Source organism: Brachionichthys hirsutus, unplaced genomic scaffold (assembly GCF_040956055.1).
Source record: "Brachionichthys hirsutus isolate HB-005 unplaced genomic scaffold, CSIRO-AGI_Bhir_v1 contig_769, whole genome shotgun sequence".
Taxonomy (NCBI): Eukaryota; Metazoa; Chordata; class Actinopteri; order Lophiiformes; family Brachionichthyidae; genus Brachionichthys; species Brachionichthys hirsutus.
Genome location: NW_027180320.1, coordinates 187441 through 209687, shown reverse-complemented (window position 1 = coordinate 209687; position 22247 = coordinate 187441). Strand labels below are relative to the sequence as shown.

General features: G+C 42.2%; 1 protein-coding gene across 1 annotated transcript; it reads left to right on the top strand.

Moving 5' to 3' along the window:
- Positions 1-1035: 1035 nt before the first annotated feature.
- Positions 1036-4064, top strand: LOC137912651 (mRNA decay activator protein ZFP36-like). Its single transcript, XM_068756788.1, has 2 exons — positions 1036-1138; positions 1714-4064. The coding sequence occupies exons 1-2, from the start codon at positions 1106-1108 to the stop codon at positions 2968-2970; spliced, it is 1290 nt and encodes a 429-aa protein (XP_068612889.1). The 5' UTR covers positions 1036-1105; the 3' UTR covers positions 2971-4064.
- Positions 4065-22247: the final 18183 nt, after the last annotated feature.

The following is a 22247-nucleotide window of genomic DNA, read 5'->3' as shown; positions in this document are numbered from 1 at the left end:
CACTGCCAGGATTGTGTGTGTGTGTGACTCACCAAGTCTCCCGAAGCACAATCTTGAAAATACAATGCGGAATTTTGCAAACCGCATTCGCTGGTGAATTATTGGAATTTCAATAAGACAACCTCTTTTTCAACTTTCTGCTACGCTCTCCTCATGGAGCTGCGTTCTCAGCTCCGGGACTGGTTTAATGCTCGCTAAGTTTATTTATAGGGCACAGGAAAAAAGGGTGTGCGACACTTTTAGAGCCCTGAAAGTCAAACAACGCTGTGTGAAGACAGTTGTTGTAATGTGCGAGTAAGAGAAATAACCGATAGCTGTCTGCATCTGTACCCCACAAATCAAACACACACACACACACACAATGAGAATAATAATAAAAATAAATGTAGGTATAAAAGCTGCCATGCTGTTCTGCTCTGTGTTCTTTAAAAAAATCAAATAAAAAAACCTGTTGAAGTTCATTTGAATTACCTGCCCCAGGTGTTTATTTTTTACACACTTCTATCTTGTTTTCAAACCAACGATTTCTGCTCAGTCCACTCTCTATATTCTCTTCAGGTAAAAAACAAAACAAAAGAAAATGGTCTGTGACAAGATGATGATGATCACTTCCAGAAAATGCAGCATTAGTCACAGGAATGCACAGACTGTAAATATATGATTGTGTTACGATGCAGACAAGCTGGTACTGTGAAAATGTACATGATATAAGTAATCAGAAGTAAAACCGATGTAGATCAGGCTGCGCTCAAAAGCACAAGAGCTATGTAAATGAGCCAGTTTGCTTTCACATGTCGAAAAAATTGAAGTATTTCACACAACGAGTAAAAAAATATAGTTTTTTTTCCCTTCTTCTTCTTCTTCTTCTTCTTTTTATTGTTGTTGTTGTTTTACTCCCCGCCCTTCTCATGAGCTCACTGTGAAACCTGATGCAAAGGGCGGGTCATCCGGGAACATAGCAAGTGGAAACTCCTCCAGGAGGGGCTTCCGAGGCTGCTATAAAGCCAGACGGCAGACCACAGAGTTAACTCAATTCTGGACACAGGCATCAAAGAGTTAACTTGTGGACCAGAGCTGAATCTTCTCCTGGCCCAAGAGGTACAGCATGTCCAAAATGCTCGACGATATCTTCACGAAGGTGAGTCGAACTTTGTGGTATTTTTTTGTTTTGGAAAAAAAAAACATCTTCATGAATGTAGAGTAGGTTGCCTCGCTGACTGCTTTCCCTCCCATTGGGCTTGTTTATCAAAGCTGTCCTTTTTTTTCTAACTGTACAGTTAATCCAATTTTGTTTAGTTGCAGAGGAAATCTCCATTATAAAGAGATACTGAGATAAATAATATCCCACCAACAGAATTTTCATGAGATACAGTAAACACAAAAAAATATATATATTATCTACATTTAATTTGTATATTGTGATTTCATGTGAATGACATGTAATCGGGGTCTTTTGGGTTTCTTTTGTATTTTTGTGATTACCTTCTTGATGTCTGCCTTTTTGACATTTGCTGTGAATCTTTTTTTTAATATAAAGAACTCAAATATGACCCTGCTCTAGAGTGAGTTATCGTTAGCTGAATAAAAGACACAAAAGACTTATGTTGGGGATCAAAACGGAAAATAAAGATGAATACTTACCAATAGAGTTCATTGATTTTAAAGGAACACAGCCCGTGTCTGTATGGTGACCTGCTCAACCATCTGTTGCAGAACTTTGTGAACTTGACCCTGGATGATGCCTCGTTCCTGCCACAGTCTCAGCTCAAAGTCCCAGGTCAGAGTCGGCTGGACCGGTCGGCCTCCTTCTTCTCTCCTCCCTCCCCTCCCTCCCCTCCCGTCTCCTCAAGCCTGAGCACAGAACATGTCAATTATGATGACAATGGCAGCCTTTTGTGGTCATCCAATATCTGGAGCCAGGGCCCAGTATCTAAAGCCAAACAGCTACCCTTCAGGCCCGACCGCTCCATGAGCCTGACGGAGTGCAGCAGCAACCTGCTCTCCTCTCTGAAGAGCCTGGAGGCTTTTTCCTCAGGCCCTTCTACCACTGTGGCTCCACCACCGGGCTTCCCACCCTCATCTACCCTCCCACCCCAGATCCAACCAATGGTGTCTGCTAATCGTTACAAGACTGAATTGTGCCGCGGTTACCAGGAGACCGGCAGCTGCAAGTATGGTAGCAAGTGCCAGTTTGCCCATGGCGAGGCCGAGCTGCGAGGGCTGTACCGCCACCCCAAGTACAAGACTGAGCCCTGCAGAACCTTCTACAACTTTGGCTACTGCCCATACGGCTCGAGATGCCACTTCATCCATGAGGACAAGATCAGTGGAGGCCCGTTGCAGTCTAGCAAATTCCAAGATCAGCAGCTATCCAATCCTCCAGCAACTCGTCACCAGCTCCGACAGAGTGTCAGCTTCGCTGGGTTCCTCGGCTCCTCACGCGGTTCACCTCCACCACCATTCCCTTCATCCTTCAACGATCCAAACATGGGGTTCAGCCGTGCGGCCTCTGTTTCTCCTCCCCCTGCCGATCTCCTCTCTCCAGTGTTTGGTGACTCCCTGAATCGGGAAGCAGCAACATTCCAGTTTGGCAGCAATCAGACCCGCGCCAGCACTGGAGACATCCACAGCATTCCCCTCATTGTAGAGCCGAAGGCTTCACGCTGTGTGTGCGGCCATGGGAATAACTTTACGGGCAGCAACGCCAGAGCCTTCACCAGCATCGACGATGAGCGCCACCAGCAGGACAACAAGCCGTTTCCTGGTCCCGGTGCCCACGGAGGGTTCATGAAGCCCGCCGGACTCCAGAGGTTCTCCTCCGAGGACTCCCTGGAGGACAGCTACAGCAGCAGCAGCAGCAGCAGCAGCAGCAACAGCAGCGGAGGCTCCAGTGGAACCGAGTCGCCAACGTTCGATGGATCGGCCAGCAAGAGGCTGACTGTGTTCGAGCGCCTGTCCCTGTCTGACTAAGCCAAACCAGAGGGAAAGTTCAGAAACAGAGTAGACGCCATGTTCACTTTGCTGTCTGTTTGTCTGAATTTTCTTCAGAACCGGAACTGATCAAGACAAGTCAACATTTGATGACACAATAACACTTTAAGTTCTTAATTTATGCCTGTAGAAATGGAACTCTTCTTGGATTAACTACACATACTGAGATCATTTTAGTTTTCAAATCGTATAAGACTCTATTTTTATACTTTCAATATTGTGTAGCCTATTGGACCTTTATATGCGGTCTTCCCTTTAAAAAAATGAACTGTGTAGGTCTTGACAGTACCAGTAAATGGCCTAGTTTGTATTTACTGTTAATCTGTAGTGATCAAAATGGATTATCTTTTGTGAAAATTATTAATTCCTGTGCCTTAAATATTATCCCTGCCTTACAGGATATTTACTCTCAGTGCCACAAACAGTATGTTTGATTCAGTAGCTTTAATCAGTGACACCTGATGTGCCAATTTATCTGTGATATGCACTTTACAGCTAATCCAAATGGGAGAAACAGTCACGTCTCCCAGTAGCATTCAACCAAAGCTTCATACTTCACTCTTCTCTGTGCGGGAGTTTGCGTGTTTGCGCACGTGCGTGCATGTGTGCATCCTTATTCTTAGACCCGGGGTGCAAGTGGAAGTTGCAGAATGCTGAACGATCAAAGTGTGCTAATAGAAAATCTGTATCAGTGACTTTGGATTTAATTATCTGCAGCCTGACACTTTTTAAGATTTGGTTCTATAAAACATTCTGTTAGTTTTGCTCGAATGCAAAATTGCACCCCATCTTGATTGTCCCTCTGTTTGTTTGACCACCCGGTTCAGGGACTTTAACACGGCAGTATTCCTTTCGGTTATTGGTTGCCTTGTGTCGTTTAACTTAACTAATATATTTATTATATTTATTTGTGTTTAAAGAAAAAGAAATGTATTTTGTACGTTATTTATGGAGAAAATATGCAAGGTCTGTGAAATACCAATGTGAGAAAATGTAGTAAGAAAGAGAATCCTATATTTTTAATTGCCTGAAAGGGAAAAAAATAAATTTATGAATAAAGAAATGAATATTCACTATTGTTGTTGAGTGATTTGTTGTTCGCTAAGAACTGGAAGTCAACACAAAAAGTATTCATGGGTAAAAATAAAATAAAAAAACACTCCTTACCTGCCTCCTAACATTCCCACATACAGTTTAGATTCTGCCTAGAAAGCAGCTATAACAGATTTTAATGGACATTTAAGGATAGATATAAAACCTTTATTTTGTAATGTTATTAATACCAACATACAGTTTAATTGAGGGTGTTGATACAGTCAACAATATTGACCTTATGTCGCTAACATGCATTCAATGAAAGGAATGAGGTTCAGCTTAAGAGAAAACACTTTAAATGGTGGTGAACAACCAACTATTTTAATTAATGTTGTGACCCCTTGGAGGGTGGGAATTTTGCAAATCAGGAAAACATGAAATCGGACAATATGCTCTAATACTTTTAGTGCTTGTAGTAGCTGATCAATAACTTTATCATTATGACTTCTGTGAGTTCAGACAAGTTGATAAGAATTCTTCAAAGATTATATTCTGCTCTGTTTCGCTGTGTTTTTTTTTTTGCTGCATGCGGGGTCGACATTATATGGACATTATTTAAATCAAATCCCAGGCAACATGCATTACATGTCGAATATCAAGAGCGGGTCCTCAAGTGAGCTCTACGATTGAGAAATCTAAAAGCTTGTGGAAATTCCGCAGATTTCTTTTCGGTTAAACGTCGTCATTGGGAAATATGAGTTGTGCAATTTCATGTCAGAATCTGCCGATGCAGCTTGGGCTGCAATCTCGAGTGACAATACGACCAGAACTTTGATAGCAAATGACAGAATCTAGGCCTTGGCTGAATCCATTACTAATCAACATCCAGGTTGGGCAGCGCCCATGTATCTCATGTACCGGTAAAAAAAAATACAATTACAGCATTCCATCCAGAAATGGATTCTGTGGGTAAGATGTAATGGAAGATGATGAGGAAGATGTTCCACGTCTGTTATGACAGAATGTACAATACAGCATATATTTTGATCCATGTGAAACTATCCTCACTGAACATTTGCAGCTGATGCCATCTCCAACTTAAAACTCTGAATTTGATTTCTTCCTGAGCTGAACTATCAAGGTTCCTTTACTAGTTAACTGAAACTTTAACGGACATTGATTATTTATGTAGAAGTTCGTGAAAATATACCCTGTTGCAATGTCCCATTTGTGCCTCCAGTCTGATCTCGCATGAGGCAGCCTCCTCGGATCTTTGGGACATGTTTGTTAGTGGTGTGCTGCTACCGCCAGAAGTACGCTCTTGGATGCAGTTCGCTCTCACGTCTCTCACTGTGGTGCTTTCAAGAACAGATGAAGAAAGACAGGATATGTTGCATTCCAGCGGAGTCGGATCATTTTGTTGTGTTAAACTCAAACATTTCAAACATCTGCAAAGGGACTTTTAGAATTAACATGTTTGTTCCTGGATCTAGTCTCAAATGACTGCAGTTAGTTCCAGTTAGTCAGCACGAACAGCAGCCAGATATTAACTCAATCTGGCCTTGTATGTGATATTTAATGGTAGTTGTGAATCTGCCAGAGGGTGTGCTGTGCTTTGGTTTTATGGCTACACTTTGAAATCTCCCACTTTCTTGATATTCCACTTCCTCTTCCTCTTTGGGCTCAGGGGTCGCCACTGTAAACCAACCTTCTCCATGCACTTCACCCTGTCCTTTGCATCGTCCTCCCCAACACCAGCCACTCTCATGTCCTCCCTCACTACGTCCATGTATCTTCTGAGTTGACCTCTAGCCCTGTTCCCTGGCAATCTCTCCTCTGGACATGTCTGATATGATGTATGTAAACATTGGGGTTCGTCCACAGACACTGCCTGTGGATTTGCTAGTAACGCTATCTGAGAGCAGTCAGCCAGGACCAGAAAATGACAGGCTAGAACTTCAAAACATTTGGTGAAATGAAAATAAGAATTCTTGAAGACAATAATACAAATAACAACTTTTATCCACTGGGGTGCTTTTAACTAATTTCATACTTTGCTCATATAAAAATTGCATTTGGCACAATCAGGAAAAAAAACCTCTAAACTAAATCAAATTTAAAATGCCGAATAGTCTGGTTAACGCTCTGTATTTTCCATGCTGCTAGAAATATGCTCCATTAAGTATATATATTAGCAACAGACACAATAAATGCACTCGAAATCCTATTGTGCATTGTGTATAAAAGTCCCCTTTCCTCTTTGAACCAATGGCAGGAAGTGCTGCTATGGTGATGGACAATGACCGCATAGAGTAAACAGCAAAGACAAAAAGAAGGGATAAGTGTGTGTGTATGTGTGTGTGTGTTTGTGTGTTAACAAATATTAGCTCCTCGGCCTGTTCTGTAAAACCAGACCGGCTAAAGTTCAATAAACTACACAGCTTGTACCTGAAGCTACACTGTAGATCTACAGCGAGATTTATCATTATTTGTCAGCTAACTTCACATAAGAGTAGCTCCTCCATGGAATTATATGCTGTAGCTCACACCAAGTATTTTTCCATCATGAAAGTTAAGATCAAAATTCCCTCACTCCTGGAAAATATACAATCTGATCATTGCTTTCATTATTTTTTCCAGCCTCCTCGCCTAAACACTGTGACAGATCCTTCTTTACACAGGCTTTACGTTACCTCCTCCTTCTGTGGGGCTGTTAATCATCAACCAGAAAGCATAGCATTCTTTACCCAAGTCACCTGGTCCTGAGCACACAGCATGAGCACACACACACACACACACACACACACATACACACACACATTAGAGATAAGGTTCCAACCTGGGTGGAGATCTGTTAAAGCAATTACATATTATACTGTATAAAGTTGAGGAGAGTGAGGCGTACTGGTGTCAATAAAAACTTCAGATTTCCAAAGGACACTGAAGTCTTTTGTGCATGACTGCAAATAGCAAAGACAGTAAAGTTAACATTTAGTATAGGATAAGTCCTTTAACAGACTTGAACTGCATGTTAAAAACCTGAACGAAGGGTAAAGAGCAATTCAAAGTTGCAGAAAAGAACGAGGGGAAAAAGGTGAAGTGTTAGCGACCCCTGGGAAACTTCTTCTAAGTAAATGAGGAGATTAAATTAGTTTTAATCACCAGGCTAAACGAGTTTCTGTCAGCAATCGTCATTCGCCTCGACTGGCCGGTTTGGCTATTTCAGTTGGGGCTTTTCAACACGAGGCAGTCGGCTGCCAAGAATAGATGGATTGTCTGCAAACACACACGCAGTCACATTCCCACCTGTAAAAGCGTGTCTTGTGTGTGCAGTCGGGTTTCAGCCTTGATTTTTGTGCAGCTCCAAACGGACTCTCCCTCCCTGCCTCCCTGTCACAACCTGCAGATTAAGCGCTACTCTTGAGTAATCTTTCACCCCAAACCTTCGTCAGCCAGTCCAGAGAATGACGAATGTGCGTTATGTAACTTCTCATTTTCTAACTGGGTCATCGGAGAACACTGTCTTGTTTTCCGGGAAAAGATACAAATCGAAGAGGTTAGTGCACTAATACACCAAAAGCCGTAAAAGGGGCCTGCAAACTTCTTTTACTCAGAACCTTCCTGCAGTTTAATGTGGACTCGGAAAAGCTGGGTAAACTATATTGGACCCAATTGAGACTTTCATGGAACTATCAGAAATATGACTAACAAGCTGTAAACATCATCGGGTCACACTTTTTAACGATTCCGCTGTGCTGGTTAACAGGAGCTCCTTTCCACTGTAATGTCTCATCAGTGCCCTCTAATGTTCAGGGACTTTCTGTCTTTGCTGTAACACCTTGGTGCGTTGAAGTTTTCTTGATTTCCCAACATTAGTGTTTGTGTGCTTTCAGGAAGGGAGGATTACATACCTGTCACACTTAATAGGAAGGATGACAGTATACGGAGAAAAAGCAGCGTCAGTAGAAAGGAAGGAGAAAATATTTGAGACGTGACATCACAGCGACGGCGTGGAAGTGCGATCCATTTATAGCCATGTTCTCCCTCTCCGCCACATTCCTCGGCCGCAGAACTCTCCTCCCCCCAGCCCTCTTTTCCTCCAACTTCACTCTTGTGCCAGCCAAGTGGTTTGACGCAAACACATGCACACACACACACACACACACACACAGGGAACAGGGGGGGGGGGGGGGGGGTGATGGAGGAGAGGGAGAGGGGGAAGGCAGAAATTCCCTAAGATCCCCCCACACACACACACACTGAGTTCTCCTGACCACTTCTCTTTTCCTTTCGCTCCAATCCTCACTCCACTTGTACTTTCACTGGTCAATGTGCTTCGGGGCACTTCACTGGAAAACCTTTTCTTGTGTTTCTAGTGTATAATCTGAAGCACCGCACAGGGAACTGGTCATGTCTGGAATACTGAAGTATTGTTAAGATTTTAAATGTTGAGAGCTATAAAATCCTTATGTTGCACGTTTAAAAACTGTCACATAGCATTATCTTTCTAATTCACAGGAGAGGAAGTGAATCTTGATGAGCGCGCTCTGCTGGAACAGTCTTCATCTCAAGGCATATGAATAGTTATTCCAGTTATTTCACTTAACATGAAAATGCTTTGTGGATCATCTAGTGCAGCCTGCATGGAGGTTTGCTCATCTTATTTGAGGTCAAAGAGAAGAGCCATACGTTAAACTTCAACAGGTTTGCCACGCATTTTGAACACTTCTAAACAGGAACTCCAGTTCGAGCTGGGTTTTGTCAGATTGTGTGACTTTGCCTCCGGTGAATGTCTTTGCTTTAGATGCTGTGTCACTTGTTTTTCATCTTCTTTCTTGTTAAGCATCATTCAGTCTTGTCCTTCATAATAAATTGCACTGTATGACTATATTATGATGGCATCGATCATAGCGATCTTGCTGTGGAGAAAGTGTTCCAGCTAAGGATTTGAGTTTTCCCTGTGTGCCCTCTCTGTCGAACCGTCAGTAAGCATAATTAATCCTCTTTATATTTTAGATTTATATCTTACTCTAATGTCAGCCTTTTTTTTTTTTGTAGCCATGGTCTGATCAGTTGCAACAGCAAGTCACGGGAAAACAGGGAAGTCCCTTTGGCCAATTTCACATCTGTCTTGGTAGATCTTTCACAACAGGCTGGCTCGAAACATGTCCTCTGTATGCTTCCTGTTCACAGTACATGCTTCTCCTTTTAGACTCCATACTTCCTGTTTTCATGGCTTTTTCTCAATATGGTATGAAAATAAATTAACACCATGTCAGTATGATTATTAGCAGCAGATGTGTGACCTGCACATGAAACTAAAAACAGATGTGCGTGTTAAAGGCTAAATACCATCAGATTTCCACATCAGCCGAGGAGGCTTGATCCCACCACTAGGTAGAAATATTTGGATGAATTTGAAATATTTTCTGGATCGGCAATGAAGACTGCATTCATCAATCATTCATTCATTTACTTAACCATTTAATCCTAAATCCGGGTTGCAGGATCTACTTGAGAGTATCCAAGCGGTCTATGGGCGAGAGGCGGGGCACGCCCTGGACAAGCCGCCAGTTCATCGCAGGGCTACACGCAGACAGACAATCATTCACGCACACACTCGCACCTATGGACAATTTAGTGCAACCAATTCACCTAAACTGCATGTTTTTGGTGGTGAGAGGAAGCCGGAGAACCCGGAGAGAACCCACGCAGACACGGGGAGAACATACAAACTCCTCACAGAAAGGCCGCAAGTGGGATTCGAACCTGTGACCTTCTTACCACTGCGCCACTGTGCTGACCTTCATTAATAATATTATAGCACAAATAATCATTGTAAAAATGGGAATTCGAATTTGGCAATTTGAAATCCGTTTTGGTAACAGTTACGTTTTAAAGCCCGATTACCCAACATGGGTTTTACATTTTGCACGCATTTTCAAGACATTCGGAATTTGTGACATTGTTTTCTTTTCTTTGCCAAAGCAGGATGTGGTCGCATAGTTTTAAAATCTGTGCAGAGTCTGCATCACAAACGAAACTGGCGAGTCAGATGTTGTAGTATTTTGTAGTTGCTGTCGTTCTTGTTGTTGTAGTTGTCGTGCTGAACACAGTAGGCTGTCAAATACGGTTGTCAGGAACTGTCATAGACATGTGGGGGGGGGGGGGGGGGTTGTGTCATTATCATTATCACTGGCTTTGCTTGTTTACATGAAAACAGTGGGCTGGAGTTATCAAAAGTTTTCAACACTTTGTGGTTTCAGTCCCAGACAGCCAAAACACAACAAAAGCTTTCTGTTACAACACATAGTCACATCCCCAATGAAGTTTTACACAAATACATTTTGGTTAGGCCGCTCATGCTTCCTGGAATCCCTCCTACATTTTCCTGTGAAGTAAGGGATGTGCCCGCCTCGCGGTTGCTGTCAGTGATTAACTTTTTTTTTTTTTTGCACTCTGGCCATATTCCAGGAAAGCTGAAAACGATATTACTATTACTGTAGTACTATACTATTTGTGAGCAGCTGCTCATTTAAAAAGATGACTAAGAGATTCGAGCCGTTACTGCTATAAATTGCAATTTATTGCAAAATTCTTTAAGCATTATTTTTGCGAAACACCTCAGTCATCACAATACTGGTGGTCACTAAATGTGATTTTTCTTTTTCTTTTTTTTTTCCTTTTCTGGTCTTGCTAAATATTTGTCTTTGTATTGCTAGACTTGAATGTAAATGTTATGGTGACTATGTATCTGTCCAATCCTTTGTGTAGTACCACTGGGGTTAATATTGGGAACAATATTATTTTATCCCACTTGGCTACACAAAACAAAGACACTATCGTATTCCACTGCTACGCTGATGACACACAGCTGTATCTCCTAGTGCAACCCATTTAAACGCCTCCAGTGTCACAAATCGACATAGTTTGATTGATCCAGACAACACTCACTGTCTTATGATGAAACACATAAACCAAACATAAATACAAATGGTATGTAAATGAAACATAAATTGAGGCACTGAAAACTTCATCACCTTTCACTGTCTTGGATGACATTATTAAAAGGGTTTTATTTTTAGGGAAACACATGCGTAAGTAAATGTCAAATCTTTGTTATGCAAGTCAATTAAAGCAACAGTTTCTCCTGATGCTGTTAAACCTTTGAGCAACTTCCTCTTCTGAGGAACTGGTGTTGTGAAAGATTTTTGCGACGTTTTTACAAATTCTTTTTTTTTTTGGTACAACAGAGAAAGTGAAGTAAAACAGGCTCCCTTGGTACCAGAGTCACATTCCAGGTGCCAAAACTGGTAATAAATATGAAATGAACCAAACAGCAGTTAATAATTAGATGTCTGCCACTGTCACCTGAAACTAAAAATGATTGTGTGATTTTTGTTACCTATCTTTCACATTGTCAACCATATTGCACCACCATATATTTGTTATACTCTACAGTAATCCAGAACAGACAGCAGAGGCAGGAGGGTGAGAGGAGTTATGTTGGTTATAATCTAAATCCACTACATTTTACCAACAGAACCCAGACATTGCAACAGAAAAAACAAATTGCTTCTAAATCTGGTTCGTCATCATTTCTACTTGGATGTGGGGGTTTTTTATTCTCCACAGTGTGACATTATTATTTGTTTCTATGTCACAGACATTGTGATTTGTGTCCTGATCCTTAGAGCACCCTGCCCTGATGTTGAGGGAACAGCTCAGCTGCTTCTTGTCAGTAGACGTATTATTTTAAGTCCAGTGTTTTAGTTTCAAGCTAAAATAAGCAGCAGGCTTGTGGCTGCCCAGCCAATTCATGACACAGCACACACATCTTAGCCTGAAGGACAATAGATCTCTCTGTGAGGAAGCCTTCACACACATATGCTCATGTACCCACTGCTATGTTTATACAGGTGGGCAGAAAATGAAGTGGTTAGCGATGTGTGTGCGTGTGTGTGTGTGTGTGTGTGTGTGTGTGTCGGGAGGGGGGGATTGAAATTAAAACCAATGGATATGCTGTACGTGATATATCCCTTGGCTTTCCTCCCAAGAATACATACCACGATGACACTAGCAGGGCAGAGACCAGCTGAATTCCTCCTTGTGGAGTAGAGTAGAGTTTATAAATCAATTGCAAAGTAAATCCAAAAACCAATGAATTTAACCTTCAAATGTAACAACAACAAAACAAATAGAACTCAGGAATTGAGAAGCAGCCCCCATTCGTCCCTGACTGAACATCAGGCCTTCCCTGCTGCCCATAGAAGAGTTGACTCCTATATATTGTCCATCCTGTTAAAAGCATAAATGCTTTCAGTCAGGCCTTCAAAACTCATTCCAAAACTAGTGCCGGTTCCATACCACCACAATTCTGGATCACATATGTGTTCTGTATCTGTATGGGGCTCTCGCCTCATGTACGATCCTCCACTGGAGGTCTGCCATCTGTAACTTGTACGGGGACTGCCAATGGCCTTTTGGGGAAAGGTGTGGAATAATGAGCGTAGCCGACCTCAGCGGCTTTGGCTAGCCCAGCCCCGGCCTGCGGGATCAGAGCTTTGACATAAAGTTGACAGATGACTTTCAATGCAGTTTGAAATTTCACCTGGGTTGCGATCCCGCTGTTGGGTTGATGAACAGACAGGGGAAGTCTGCACTCACACCCCTCACTCTATTGTTCATGCACAATTCTATCCACTGCAAAAGCCCTTGCATGGCAAAACAGCACAGACCCACTCCGCCACCATGTTGAAGTCATGTTGCTGTGCTCCCTGAGGACATCCCCCATTGCTGATGTCATCTTTCTCAGGTGGCCTAGTTTGGTGCAGCCAAGTGATCTAAATCCGGCCCGCAGGCTGTCAGACTGCATTGTTTGAGTCTTTGTTTAAGATGTTAAATAAAACAAAGGTTCCTCAAACAACGACAGGTCAGGAGTCTCACTGGTTTCTCCAGTTACGTTCATGATCTGCCACGCCTGCAAAGTTGAGCAGTAGAATGGTGTCAGCTCGGGATGGCTTGGTCTGGTTGCACAAGGAATAAAATGTTTCTACTGTCCATGTCTCGCAATTTTTCTCAGCGACAGACACGCTACATCAAACAGCACATTCTGCAGTGTGTGGCTAAATCATCTCAGCTGAGGTCTTCCTACCTGCCTTTCCTGAACCATGATGTATGAACAACAGATCGGATAAAGCAAGGATGCTCACCTTCAGTTGAGATCATTTTGTTAAATATTCTGATTCCAAACCCAAAAAAGGGAAATTTGAAAGAATATTCTATATTTGTTTTTGGAGTATCGCATCAGACTGCACCAGATTGTGCTCAACATTCTCTGTGTTTTGAAATTCAACAAACAGCATAATTACTTCACATATTACGCCGGCGTGGACCAGTCGTCATCAGGAGAAAGAAGTGGTCACAAAAGCTCACATGCGACAGAACAAACCAAACAGAGCTGAAATACGGAACCTAAGACCAGTAGCATACCTCTATAAGCATGCCTAAAGAAAGGAGGTGGGGTGGCAGGAAGTGGCGAGTGAGTTTGAGGCTAGGCTCAATGATGACTGGGAAAAAAATAGGGGGGACGAATGAGGAAACTGAGCTTCTGGTGATGCTGTCTTTACTGTTTTTTTAGGAGCAAAATGAAGACAGCTGGCATTTATAGTAATAAATCAAAGTAAGAGCACAACTTTCACCGCGTTCCTGATAAGGTTCTTGGTTGTAGTACATGACCTAATGTGACCCCTGTGACAGGAGCAATAAGGCACGCCATTAATTATTGGTGAAAATACTCTGGAAAGCTAGAAAGAAAACTGTCACCCAACACGAGCTGCCCAAACTGCGATCGCCGTGTAGTAAGCCTGGAATCGCCACGATCACAAGTGTAGCTTCGAAGGCACATACACACTCACACCGAGGACACACTCGTTCAGATGCTCAGGCCACATCCCAGTGTGCTCTCAACTGCACCACGCTGTCCGCCTCTCCTCATCTCAAGTGTTTGTTAACTTGTTGATTTTTGACTCTGCCGCCAGTGGATAGGTCATTTCTGAAACGTTGCATTCGGTCGCATTCAACAAATCCTTTCTTTATATATATATATATATGCAAATGTGTTTATGTAATAAGATGACAGTTATGCTCTACACACACATAATGTTATACCATGATGGGCTTGCAGCTATCCATAAGTGATCCCCAAACCACAAATGTTAATGCCAGGTATGAACCACGACTTTTTAAAATCTGCTGTAACCCCTCCAGGTCAAACTTTGGGCATCAGATTTTGTTTCTGCACAGTGGCCGTGTGAATCATGCAGAAGGGAATTTGGTCTGCACAAAATTGCTGTCAGGACTCGTAATCACACAAAAATCAGCAGCATCGCTCCCATGATTCACATCCAGAGAACAGATGCACAAGCCAGTAGAAAGTATGTATACACACAGGGATGTGCACGCACACGCAGATAAGTAAGACTGAGTAAAGACAAATGTGGGCGGGGGGGGACACTGAGTCCCCATCTGAGCACACAAACACACACACAGAGACAAACGACCTGCTTTCATCACGTTTCCTGGATACCAATATATAAATTAAAGGGAGCTAAAGACGTCACATTACACGAGGCTGCAAATCCATCAGCATCCCTGTGATCAAGCACACTGATCAATATTGTGGACCTGTTGCCTGGATACGGGCGAACAGTCAGAATGTGAGAATATACAGACTGGAAATCGCCGTTTGGCTCAGATTCAGCAGCGTGGAGACACACGCACACACTGACGCTTCACATCCACACAATTGTCATTGAGCTGAGCTCACCGGTAAACACTTTTCCTCTCCCGCCATACAAACATAAACACACTACACTGCCATGTGACATCTCGTCTCAGATAGTGTATGCACAAAGCTTTCAAATAGCGATGTCTGCAGTGTCTTTTCATACACTTTTCACCGCTGATATGAAAAGAGGTTGTAATGTTTGGGAAGTTAAAAAAAAAAAAGACCGAAAAAATCTGCATTCCTCTGAGGGAATTGTGTTTCAGCAGAAAATGAATCGCCTCGCCCGATGCTCCACTTCTGTGTGGAGAGAGGCTCCAACACTGCAGAGTGCTTGTGTACACAACTCGCCATGCATACACACACATGTACTGAGACAGTGCACGTAATGACCGCATTGCACAAGCTTCACGCTGGCATAAACACCACAAAGGCACTCGGATATTTAATTTCAAAACGTGTAATGCAAGTGAAGACAAATACAAATACACACATCGGGATGCTGTCCATTGGCTTATTGGTTACGCATTATGAGTGTCGATCATGCCTTACAACAACAACGTCAGATGACTACACATCAGTTACAGTAAATTCACATTGAATACTTGTTAGAATACAATGGATGTCTTAAAGAACCATGCATGAGGGATTTGCCTTTCATAACAGCTTTTTTTTATGTTTGCGATTCAGTCAGGTTGAATGTGATTTTTTTTTTCTTAGTTAAAAGTCCCAACATGTCTCTCTGGGCTTCAGGTATAAAGACAGTGAGTAATCCACAGGCATGTCTGTCAGTACATGCCATCTGTTTAGGAGAATTTCCATCCATCATTTCATCAGCAAAAAAAAAGAGAAGAAAAATACTGATGACATCCGACAGTGTTTCCAACATGAGGCGGTTCTGTTCTCTCTCACTTCTCATGACAAATGTTAATTGTCTGCTGACGCTGAAGAGCAGCAGATAAATCCTATCCAGCGTTCCCCTTTTGAATTCTTCAATAAAACGCTGTTGCGACATGACCCCCGATGCCGCTCTCCCTGCATTTGGCTACGCCTCAGTGTTAAAACGTCATTCGTCAATGACTTTTCTTTTTTTTTTTAAGGAATCAGCGCTCCCATTCTGAGGAAAAGAGCCCGTTTCTGATGTTTCTCTAAAAGTGATTTATACAAATTAAGTTGAATTATTTTTTAACATCTCAGTTAAAATAAAGCCCTTTTAGAGGAGAACTTGGGACAAAAACCAGACATGAGAATCCTCAGAAAAATGTTTTGTTATTTTTGTCATCACTTCAAGGTGCAGTATTTGAAGTGCACACAGCCCCCTCGCTGGCCCTCTGTCACATGTGGGCACACAAACACTCTACGCCTGTACCTCTATTATTAGTTTGTCAGGCTTTTTACTCAGAATATTTAAATAATCCATCATCATATTTTTCCACACACCTTCCCGTACTTCTTACCTCATTTCCCCCCCTTAATTTTCTTGTTTCTTCTCTGCTGTGCCATTTTCTGTCTGCCTCAACATGTTCCTTTGATTGATTTAAAACATCAAGACTCCTTTGTCCCTCACATTGACCTGAATGTCTCATGAATGAGTGGTGAAATGAGATAAATAAATCAGTGGAAACCTCTAATTGTGTTTCATGTTCACTGGCTTCCTGAATAACATACTTATTTAAGGCTTTGCGTCTTCTTATGGTCACACAAGAGGCTGACACAGACACAAACCACCATGTCTGTGTTATTAGAACAAAGATTTGGCTGTTTGTTTTGTTTTGGGTCCGGGAGAATCTCCAAGAACTGTTGCTCAACACACACACACACACACACACACACACACACAGGGACAAGGGTTGGGTAAGTTGCCTTGCCTAACAGTCTGTGCTCACTCAGCAGCTCTGGCTGCCTGCCTGAACTTCCTCCTCTCAACAAATGCAATTGTTTCATGTGTACTGTAGCATGCTCGGAAATAATGCATTAATAAAAACATATACATATACATATACATATACATATACATACACAGGTTTTTAGTTTTTAGTTTTTGCGCTTCTTTATACATAAATTTAACTAGAACTGAAATAAATGAATTTGACCAGCTGTGTGAAACGAGCGTACTTGGTACAACAGCTCCCCCTGTAGGACCTACAGGGGAATTATTTTTATCAAGTCAAAGTCAAAGTCAAAGTAGCTTTAATTGTCAATTCCTTCACATGTCAAAACCATACAAGGATTCGAGAGGACGTTTCCCACAATCCTACGGTGAAACAGATAAGGTGCGTAGGCGCTCATATCTGATACTAAAAAATAAACACAGACAGTCAGAGGAAACTTTACGCAGCAGTTTTATATATATATTTAACCCTGAATCATGAAAACCCTTCCAGAAAAGTCATTTTTTTGGGAATCTATACTGTTTATTAGACCTTCTGACACTTTTTTTAAAAAGAAATTAATATGCATGTATGATTTTCTTTTTTTTGCACCATCCTTCTGTCATTTATGAGCCTGCAACATGCAAATGCATGTGTTTGATTGAATCCAGCTGGTACAAATTAATAAGGGATATAAATCATATTAAAAAGTTGTGTGTGTGCGTGTGTGTTACGGTACTAATGAACAATAAATCCTGCTCCTTTTTTTCACCTCAATTACTCTCATTGTTATTTCGCAGAAAGAATTCAAATGTATGCACACTTTTCAGCATAAATCATGTATTTGCATTGATTTAAAACAGCATCAACTGATCAAAGGCAGCCCTGTGACACATTGCAAGATGAATACTAATAATATGTTTTTACAATCTGTACTCAATCTGTAGAAATTATGATGATGATGATGATGATGGCATAGTTAATGTTTGCCGAGCTGAGTTGAAATCACGCTTTAATCCAGCAGAGGGCAGTAGAGTAAACAAAAAGCCTGCAGAATCTCAGCACGGTGATACAGGATGTAAATATTCAGTCATGTTTTTATATTCAGTTCAGTTCAGTTCAGACAACTTTATTTATCCCAAGGGGTAATTCAGTTTAGGCAGTCTAGCAGACCATACAAACATTCACAAACATAATAGATAAATAAATAATAAAAAATAAATAAAAATAAAAATAAAGACACTCAGTATATTGACAAATGCTCAGTAATGTTGATTATAATGCATATGTTTTACCAAAGCTGATGTATGAGCCTGTGTCGAGACCATGTGCTAGTTGACACAAAACTCAGAAGGTGCTTTCATAAATATGTTTTGCACTTAAGGACATTGGGAGTGCAGCACACAATTCTGAGGCCTGCACACTGGCATTCATAATGGGCTCCTCTCCACATGGAGGACCTGTGCATTCAATCCCCTTTTATCCCTCCCTCTGTCCTTCACCTCTGATGTCACCATGACACAGGAAAGGGCCTCTCCTAATCTCTTGCCAGTAAGTTTGAAGCACACTAAAAAAGTAGGGTAATTCTATTTATAGAGCATACTTCATCAACGAGGAAAGGAAAAGCGCTGCACATAAGATTTAAATGGACACAGGACAATACATAAAAGAAGCAAGATACAATTACAACTCAGAAAAATCCATTTAAGATTAAAGGCAAATAAAAAATTAGACAGAATAAGAAGGATATGAATCAGATCCTAGTAGAAATACCAAACAAGTAGAGCAATGAAATCTGTGCAAAAGTAAAAAATAATAATAAAGACAAATTAAAAAACAGTAATCAACATGACCTGCACGTGTATCTCAAGAATAAACTGCCCTCTAGCCCATTGAAATGTGGACCTTCAAACGTTTCTAGCCACCTTAATTGCCTGGGCCTGGACTTTATATGCCTTTTCTGGTTTTAATTCTTCCCCCTCTTGTGGATTTGTTTCCTCCCGTGAGCAGTGACGGTTTGAGAGACACCAGCATCCCAGCGTTCTGTCTTCTATAAATAAGCGGCTGACAGCCGGTTATACAGATGCTCAAGGATGAATCTAAATAATAATGATGATGAATAAAGCGCTAATTCAATACACTGAGGGGTCAGATCGGGAAGCTTTATCTTACACTGCTCTTTATTTACCCCCCAGAAGGGGAGAAGATGGAAGCTCTGTCCACGGGAACCATCTAGCCTAGCCCACATGAAGAGATATAGCTGCCAGACACTTTTGGCTGTATGGTAACCTGGTGTGCCTGTTGTACACAGCTGACTCCTTTTTCGACACTTTCCCACCAAAACAAATGGGCCAAACGGTCCAATCTCTCAACACTTCCCATCGCTCTCTCTCAAAGCCTTTCCACCCCGAGTCATTGTCTCCTGTTCTGAGCAGACATTTGTCACTGTTATCTTGTTTTCAACCCTCTGTGCTCTCTCTCTCTCTTCTCTCTCTCTCTCTCTCTCTCTCTCTCTGCTCTGTTTCCAATTGAATCCACAGGAGTGAATTCCAGTGGGCAGGAGAGGCGGGGGAGGGTGGGTGATGTCAGATGTTAAAGGTCAGGCTATGACCTTTGGCCTGTGAGTAAAACCCTACTGTGCGGCTTCTCTGTGTGTGTGTGTGTGTGTGTGTGTGTGTGTGTGTGTGTTTGGGGGTGTCTTGGTTTAACAGGAGTAAGAGTGAGGGTCATAGCTGCTATGTATTTATACATAAAAGAACATCCCAGTCCCGGTCAGACTACTTCAGCTGCTTTGCACATTCAGATTATTAACGTCAAACCACAAACCTCCTGCTCAATTATTATGTTTTACAGTGGATTAAAGTCTCCAGCAGTGTAAACAGTGCAGTAGTTCAAATCAGCTTCACCTTTTAATCCACTGACATAAATACATTTGATCCTAAGAAGGACCATTCTGCACAATAACGACTTTTACTTTTGCTATTTTTGTGGTTCTAATGCTCTAATGCTAAACTATGACTGAGCACAGCTTGCAATAGAGCAGATCTACATTGTGGTATCGGCAATTTCACTCAATGAAGTGTTTCTTGAATGAGTTCTTTTATAGCTTTTCTATGTCAGCCCATAGAAATGTTAAAGAACACACAACATAAGGAAGGAATGTGCTCCGCATGACAAACAGCTGATTTGTATTTTTGGACATAAATAGTTAATACTTGATAGAACATAGCGATGCTTTGCTTTTCATGCCATCACATGATACAGCTGTAGTTTCTAAAAAAAAAAAAAAGATTCCCCGAGAGGGGAACTCTTCTCCTAAATCCTGAAAGAGGTGGTCATGGTGGTGGGGGGGTGGGGGGCGGGGGAGGGGGTTGAAGAAAGGGGAGGAAAAGAGGAGCAGATGTTCATCAGGTCTGCAGACCCCTCCTCCTCATTCTGTAAGATGTCACTGGTAATACTAGCCTCTTATCTGAAGAAGCCTGTATAGGAATGCCTTCAGTTCAGCATGTGGGCATCAATAGACGGACTGTGTAACATTTGTGTGTGTGTATGTCGCTCATAGTAACACACACACACAGCAAATGGTGATATATGCATCGATAATGGATTGGCTGGCTCTCCTTTCACATTCTTCCTATTTTTCCTATTAATGACAAAACACTTCTTCAGAAACGTTTTATTAGACCAGGCTTGCAAATAGAACCTCACAGCCAATCGCCATCTCCACAGCGCAAACTCACCCCAGGAAGTCTCTTGTGATATGAGAAAGATCTCACGAAATTTCCTGATCAGTCAGTTGGCGTGGAGATGAAAGGGATCAGTAAGGAGTTGCTTGTTAGGTCCCAAAATTCCGAGCTTTATTCGGGAGTGAAGCTCAAATGTTTGGGTCCTGTACATGAGTATTCTTCAAGGGCCCCCTCGGTTTGCACTCTAGTATCTCTATTCACTGTAGCATATTTGTGAGTCCCATTCACAAGAGGGTCGAGTATTCTCAGTCCGCCTTTTACCAAAGTCCAACAGTTCTGTACAGATCGAAACAATCTCTGGATTCTGATTGCTTCCTCCAGTCATTCAGCACCGTCTGTGTGCGTGTGTGTGTGTGTGTGTGTGTGTGCGTGCGTACGCAGGGAGGGGGGTAGAGTCCCCCCTCCCTGCGCGCAGAGGGCGGGCCATTAGTTTGTTAGTTAGTTCTGCAGTTCATTGAGCTCATTGTGCTCCAAAGGCCCTCAAGCCCAGCTGGACTCAACAAGGAGCAAGAACTCCCTTTCAAATCTCTCTCCAATCTCCCCTCCCCTGCCCTCCCCTCCCCTCTCCTCTCCTCTCCTCTCCTCTCCTCCCCCCCCCTTTCCTCCTGGGTAATCCCCACCTCACCCAAAAGGGATTTGTTTATAGAGGTAAAGTCTACTTGCAGACCCAAGTAGATAACGCTTTATTTACTCAAATTGGCCTGTTCTCCTGAGTTTCTCACTGAGTAAGCACCCAGAGGTCAGTCCCAATACAACGAATGAGAAATAAATGAATCTTTGGGAAAGGCCAGAGTGAAAACAGATCAATTCTCATGGCACATTTGGAGGTGGTCTGGACAGTTGTCCCCATATGTGAGGTGTCATGTGATTGAAAGCCCATTTACGCTTAAAGGCGGATTCAGAGGTGGACGGAACCTTTTTTTTTACCCATAATTCCTGTAGCTGTATTGATCTCAGCGAATAAGGATGAAGACACTGACAAACACAGCGCATACGTAGGAACGTATCCATTCACGTACTTCAAGAGAGCATAAACAAGCCTTAAGACTGGTTCAATATCCTGTGACCTCTGACCTCCACCTTTTGAGGTCAAAAGGGTCTGATTAACTTTAATTTTTTCCTTTTTTTTTTTAAAGAGCACAGTTAATTTATAATGAACCCCCCCCCCCCCCCCAATCTTGATCTGGACCAGCGGCACTGAAACATTTCCAGATGGTGTGAGTTGTCCTTTGTGCTATAAACCAATGCAATAAATGAAGGCCAAAGATATGCAGAGCAGAAAAGAGGCACGCAATGGAGACTCAAACCGAAGGCCACTGTGTCAGCGTCACATCATGCACACACACACACACACACACACACAGACACAGACACAGACACACACAAGTCCAAACACTGTTGTGTGACACATCCTTTAGGGTTTAGGCTGTTCAGAGCTGACCCTGTGTTATTACATCATCACAGAGCAGGGGTGCAGTGAGGTTGGAGGGTTGAGACCCTTTGTCAAACACACACATATATACACACACGCACACACACACTGTTGACCACTTGGCTGGAGCAAAAGCTGAACTCGACTCTCTGAACTGGCTCAGAGTCGGGTCAAGGAGTAGGAGGGCTCTCAACATCAACCTGGAAGCTCAGCATTTTTTTTACTTTTATTCATGTAAAGTTTTCTTTTTTTTACCCATGTCTGACTAGTTTCTTTTTTTTGAGAGAGAGAGAGAGAGAGAGAGAGAGAGCTCTTGCATGCTTTTATTCTGAAAATGATTAGATTAACTACAGAACTTTCTTAATGAGCCTTAAACCATTTCACAA

Bases quoted from the DNA above. Each gene is read 5' to 3' on its own strand.
- LOC137912651 (XM_068756788.1), top strand. From the start codon at position 1,106: ATGTCCAAAATGCTCGACGATATCTTCACGAAG. The intron at 1,139-1,713 runs GTGAGTCGAACT...CATCTGTTGCAG, and splicing joins TCGACGATATCTTCACGAAG to AACTTTGTGAACTTGACCCT.